Source organism: Cheilinus undulatus, linkage group 19 (assembly GCF_018320785.1).
Source record: "Cheilinus undulatus linkage group 19, ASM1832078v1, whole genome shotgun sequence".
In the NCBI taxonomy this organism is placed as follows: domain Eukaryota; kingdom Metazoa; phylum Chordata; class Actinopteri; order Labriformes; family Labridae; genus Cheilinus; species Cheilinus undulatus.
In genome coordinates, this window is record NC_054883.1 from 21023411 (window position 1) to 21029509 (window position 6099).

Consider the following 6099-nt stretch of genomic DNA (forward strand, 5'->3'; position numbering starts at 1 on the left):
GATTTCAGTGGTCTGTAACATAATTTATTCTAATCCTGGAGCGCCATCTTGTGGTCGTTTGGTATAAAATCAAACAGGGCAGTCAACAGTGTTCTTGTGGTGCCTGTAGAGCAGGGATGTCAAACTCAATCACAGCAGGGGCTGGATTCTGGATTCAGGACTAACCTGAGGGCCTAACAGGGTCACCCTTTTAACCAGAAACTGTCAACCTTGTTTCACCGGTAATAAAATATGAAAAAAAAAAACTTGCATTGATGATAATTGATTTTGACAAAAAGTTAAAAAGATAAGTTTAAATGCTCATAATCTGAGAAAAGTACATTTATTAGTTCAAAAAGGTCAAACATGAAATTGAAATTGAAAAATAATGCTTTTTATTGGCAAATATATTAGAAAGAAAGTCAAAATCCTGAGTTTAAAAGGTCAAAATATGAAATAAAATGTGTAATCACGAAATTAAAATATGATCCAAAAGGTCAAACTATGGGATTATGAAGTCAAAGTTTGGAGTTGAAAATGTGAGGTAAAATACAAAATAATTAGTTTAAAAGGTCAAAATATCGCTTAAAAATTAGTATTATGAATCTTAAAGCTCTAAATAGTATATGAGAAGTCAAAAGTATGTGTTGAAATGCTCAAAGTATGAAATTAAAATTCAAAATCCCAAGTTTGTGTCCTAATTGTGAGATGCTAAATTGAAAATGTGAAATTAAAACACAAATTAATTTCTTTATCCACATTCCTGACTTCTTAACTAAATATTTTTACTCCTTACTTTTTCAGATTTTGTAACTTAACAAGGATATCTTAAATCATCAAGGATGATGGGCCAGTTATAACAGAAATATGACCATCTTGCGGGCCAGATGTAACTGTTCCATGGGCTGGATTTGGCCCCCAGACCTTGAGCAATGTTACTCATCCTTGCTCAACCAGAGAACCAAATTGTTGAAATATACCTTTGCAAGAGCCACAATCCTAGTGGTCGATAAGTGGCAAAAAATTGAGAAAAAAGTAGCAAAAAAAGGGCAGAAAAGTGGCAGAAATGGGTGAGAAGTAAAAAAATGAGTTAAATGTGGCAAAAATGGTCAAAAAGCAGCAAATACATAGCAAACCTTAGTGAAAAGTGACTAAAATAGGCAAAAGCAGCAAAAAGGTGGGAAAAATGGGAAAAAAGTATCATTTAAAAAGGCAGGTTAAACGTGGTAAAAAATGACCAGAATTGGGGAAAAAATGCAAATAGCAAAAAGCAGAATGGAAAAGAGGAGAAACTGGCAAAATTGGATAAAAGTGGCAAAATTGGCTAAAAGTAGAAAAAAAAAATGATTAAAAGTGTCCAAAATATGAAAAAAGCAGGTGAAATGCAAATAAGGACTGAAAGAATAGAAATATACAGACAAAAAAGGTTTAACCCTTTACCTGATTATATAAACCAGTCTTGGTCAATAATCATTTGGCTTTTATGACAAAAAAAATCTCCACAAACCTCTTTAATGTCAAAGTGAAAACTGATTTCCACAAAGTTATGTAAATTAAACAAAAATATGTAATGTAAAATAAGTGATTGAATAAATATTCACCTTCTTCAAAGTGACCAACCTTATTCAACAGAGGTCCAGCCAGTTGGTGCTAGTAATCCCACAATTAGTGAAATGTTGATCACCTGAGTGCAGTGAATGTGTCTCAGTGATTGTGATTAAATACACCTGTGTGACCAAAGAACACTCCAAGCAACTCAGAGAAAACATTATTGAAAAGTTTAAGTCATAGGATGGATACAAGAAACAAACAAACAAGGCACTGAACATCCCCCAGAGTTCAGTTAAATCCATCAGCGAGAAATGGATGGAATGTGGCACGTGTAAATCGGACGAGATCAGGCCGTCTTCACAAACTGAGTGTGCAAGAAAGAGACTAGTGAGAGAGACTACCAAGACGCCTATGACTACTCTGAGGGAGTGACAAGCTTCAGCAGCTGAGATGGGAGAGACTCTGCTTACAACAACTGTTGCTCTGGTTACCCACCAGTCAAAGATTTATGGAAGAGCGGCAAAGAGAAAGAAGAAAGCTATTTTAAAATCTCAGCTAGAGTTTGGCTTGAAGGAGACTCCATGGCCAAGTGCAAGAAAGTTCATTGAGACCAAAATGGTGCTTTTTGGCCATCAGACAAGACACACTGTTTCCCCAGACAAACACTGCACATCACCACAAGCACACCATCCCCAATGTGAAGCACGGTGGCGGCAGCATCATGCTGTGGGGATGCTTTGAGGCAGGAAAAAAAATACAGTTATAAATTAGAGTAATTCCTAGTACGTAAAATCATGATAAAACATATAATAATTTATAAACAATAATTTATTTAAAGAACTTTTGGTAAAGACACCTGTGTGGGAGGCTATTTTCATTTGGATTTAAGCAATTTTTCACAGAAATACTGTATATCCTTTTTTCTTATGGGTCCTTGGGGACATGGATATAATCGTTTTGGATATTTTATTAGTTTTTATTGTTATACAGTTTATTCTCCTTGATTTAAATTTTATTTTAGTTTTTACTGCTGATTTCTTTGTTTAATTAAGTTTTTATTTTGCAAAAATGCTTCAGTTAAGTTTTAATTAGAGCTTTAGAGCAATGTTGAGCAAAAAGGGATACTCGACCCAAAAGGATCAGAAAAAGTAAACATACAATTTTTAAAAACACAGACAGGCTAATCTTCACTTTTTCCTTCTAATTTAAAAATCGAAATTAAAAATTGAAATACAACCAAAGACCTAAAATTAACCAGCTTCATCAATCATTTTAAGCCTCCCAGGCTTGAGTGTCAGTCAATATGATGGTAAGGGCATTTAGTCCCTAATCTTAATTATTTTGGTTATTTTTAATTTAACAGAGTTAAGTTTTAGTTAGTTTAAGTTTTTTTGTAAAGCTTAGCTTTTTTTATTTTGTTTTGTTTCAGTTAACTAAAAGAATTTTTACATTTTAGTTTTAGTTAAGCTATTTAGTCAGCTAGTTTTAGTTAAGAGCCCTCAAATGAAAAAGGTTGTGAATTACTGTTCTGAAAAGAGTCAAAAAAAGGGTCAGAAAACACAATTTATAAAACACAGTCATGTATCTTATCTTGAATATCATCAATATTTTGAAAAATGTGTATTTTTCTAGTCATTACTTTAAAAAATCGAACTTGAACGCCTAAACCACTTGTAAACAACCTTTGACTACATTTCCCATGAGCCTCTCCGTGACGTTTCCGTGTTTCAATAAAAGACGTCCGGTGGGACACAGAGGCTGCTTTGGTTGTGACAGAGGACGAAGTGAAGAAACAAGGTTGTATGCTAAATTTTCGTTTCAGATGGTTTTTATTTAATATTCTTCAACAGTTTTACATTTCTTAAGATGACAGTGGCGCACGTGCCCTTCAAAAACAGTGACTGACGGCTACATGCTCTCAGCAATATCCTGCTAAGGTGTTGTTGACAGTGATGCTAGTTTGTACTGGAAGTCATGCTTAAGCTCCTGAGTGACACGAGTAACTCTTATCTAATAAAGCAGACACTGTCACACCCATCAATGGGGCCACCATGTAATGATTTCACACTGAAACAGACGAGCTCTGCGGTATAACGGCTGAGAAACGTTAACGTATGCTAGCATGTTGTTATATTTTCTGTTACCTCAGCTTGTTCTCTTCAATAGCTCTGTGTTGCAGGACTCAGGCAGTTCTTTCGATATTTTTGCAATTGTAAGTGATACTGGGGTTTAAAAAAGAAAGTCCTATTGTTAAATATTTAGCATGTACATTGAATTTGTAAACTAACTGACTGTGGCCCTGACAGGTTTCCAACATGACTGTGGACTGGGTTGGTTATGGATACGCAGCCCTAATCGCTTCTGGAGGAGCCGTTGGTTATGCCAAAGCACGTATGTTTTTCAGTAAAGTTAGGATCTGAAACTCGGAAACAACCTTAACAGTGAGAGGGTAAATTCAAGGATAATGGGACATTTATTGTGTCTCTGTGCTCCATTCTTAACAACTGTGTTATTGTTACAGACTAAGGAATAAATTTGGCATAAAAAGAGCCATGTTTGTTAAATGAATATATTGTTAAATTGCCAGTATGTCTCAGCCAATGACAGAATAAGCTGTTTGTTATTGGCAGAGAAGATTGAGCAAATTTTTCATGTGTGCAACCTACATACTCAGCTCTGCTGATCCTCTGCTCATCCCACAAATGCTTGTTCCTTACAAATGTGGCACTCTTTTAAAGGAAATAAACAGACTTTCCAATTGTATTATCTTTATTGCCAAGAAGAATTGTTACAGCAAAGAAATAATATCTGAAACATTAATTTCTTTACTTTTGTAAGAAGTCTAGAAACTTGACAAAAGATGTTCAAGATAACTTTATTCTTTGAAGAAGGCAGGCTAAAAATGAGCTATAAAGACCCATATTTTTCAGATTTCACATTGTTATTTATTTATTTATTTATTTTCATTCTTCTGTTCTTCATGTTTTACCCAGTACCTGAGTTTGTCTCGTGTCCTTTCTTAATCCAAAGTAGATCCAAAATTCTTTCCTAACCTCCCCAAAATAATGTGAAAACTTGGAACTCTATCCAACAAGTTAAATATCCACATACTATGCAATTAATAATTGCTTCTCTTTTTAGGCAGTGTTCCCTCCCTTGCTGCTGGTCTTCTCTTTGGTGGTCTCGCAGGTTTCGGTGCCTACCAAATCTCCAATGATCCCAATAATATTTGGGTGTCTCTTGGTTAGTATACTCAAAAAAACGCAGTATTTGGATGGAGAGTTTCACACTTAGTACTCATCACTGAATGATATTTTACACTTGCATCTCTCAGGTACTTCAGGAACTCTGTCTGCAATCATGGGAAAGAGATTCTATGGATCGAGGAAGTTTATGCCAGCTGGCCTGATGGCTGCAGCAAGGTATTGATCTCCTTTACATGACAGTAGTTACATATTCCAGATAAAGGGAAAACAGAGTTCTCCAAAGTAATAACAGTTAAATAAAAATATGTCATGTAAAATAAATGACTGCATAGATATTCACCCCCTTCAAATCAGTATTTAGTGGATGCACCTTTGGTTGCAATAACAACACTGAGTCTATGTGGATAGGTCTCAGTCAGGCTTGCACATCGGGATGCTGCAAACCATTTCTGTGTAGCTTTTGCTGCGTCCTCTGGGTCATCGTCTTGTTGGAAAATAAATCTTCTCCCACACCATAGTTCTCTTGCAGATTGAGCAAGATTGCCCTCCAGGAACTTCCTGTATTCATGCCACATTCATTTTACCCTCTACCTTTACAAGCCTTCTAGGGCTGGCTGCTGAGAAGCATCCCCACAGCATGATACTGTCACCACAGTGCTTCACAGTGGGGATGGTGTGTTTGTGGTGGTGTGCAGTGTTTGTTGTCCGCCAAACATAGCAACTCAGAGTAGTCATAGGTGTCTTGGTAGCCACTCACTAGTCTCCTTTTTGCACAGTCACTCAGTTTGTGAGGATGGCCTGATCTAGGCAGATTTATGCATGTGCCATAGTCCCTACATTTTTTTATGATCAGTTTAACTGAACTCTGGGGGATGTTCAGTACCTTGGACATTTTTTTTGTATCCATCCGTGACTTATTATTTTCAGTAACCTTTTCTCAGAGCTGCTTGGAGTGTTCTTTTGTCCTTATGGTGTAATGCAAATTACAAAATATTGGCACCAATAATCTGCCAGGTTATAGGTTGATCCCTAATTTTAATAGTTTTATAAGGTCGCAAGAATGACAGTAATTTTAGCAAACACCAATACATGCATCTGTGCGGAACACCATTTTTTTCCAGTCTAAAGCTTGTATTTTGTTTCCAGTCTCTTGATGGTGGGAAAGCTGAGCCTGGCCCTGCTTCAGAAACCCCAGGAGTCCTGATGGAGCAAGGAGAGTGACCTGTTCTTCCTCTGTCAGTGGGGCAGCATGTCTGTGTTTGTCATTTACTGTTGATCATTAGTTTTATTTTGTAGAAAAATAAATACAACAGTGTATATTTAAAGATAAAAGATTATATCATGCTTGTATAATAATGATGGA

At 36.1% G+C, this 6099-nt stretch overlaps 1 protein-coding gene across 2 annotated transcripts; it reads left to right on the forward strand.

Moving 5' to 3' along the window:
* Positions 1-3214: 3214 nt before the first annotated feature.
* On the forward strand, positions 3215-6090 carry tmem14ca (transmembrane protein 14Ca). 2 transcript variants are annotated; one of them, XM_041814480.1, is made up of 6 exons: positions 3215-3327; positions 3697-3742; positions 3837-3921; positions 4672-4773; positions 4865-4952; positions 5883-6090. In XM_041814480.1, the coding sequence occupies exons 1-6, from the start codon at positions 3230-3232 to the stop codon at positions 5938-5940; spliced, it is 477 nt and encodes a 158-aa protein (XP_041670414.1). In that variant the 5' UTR covers positions 3215-3229; the 3' UTR covers positions 5941-6090. The 2 variants fall into 2 exon arrangements, with proteins under 2 accessions (XP_041670414.1, XP_041670415.1); XM_041814481.1 differs by lacking the exon at positions 3697-3742 and having other exon boundaries at positions 3263-3327.
* The last annotated feature ends 9 nt before the right edge of the window (positions 6091-6099 follow it).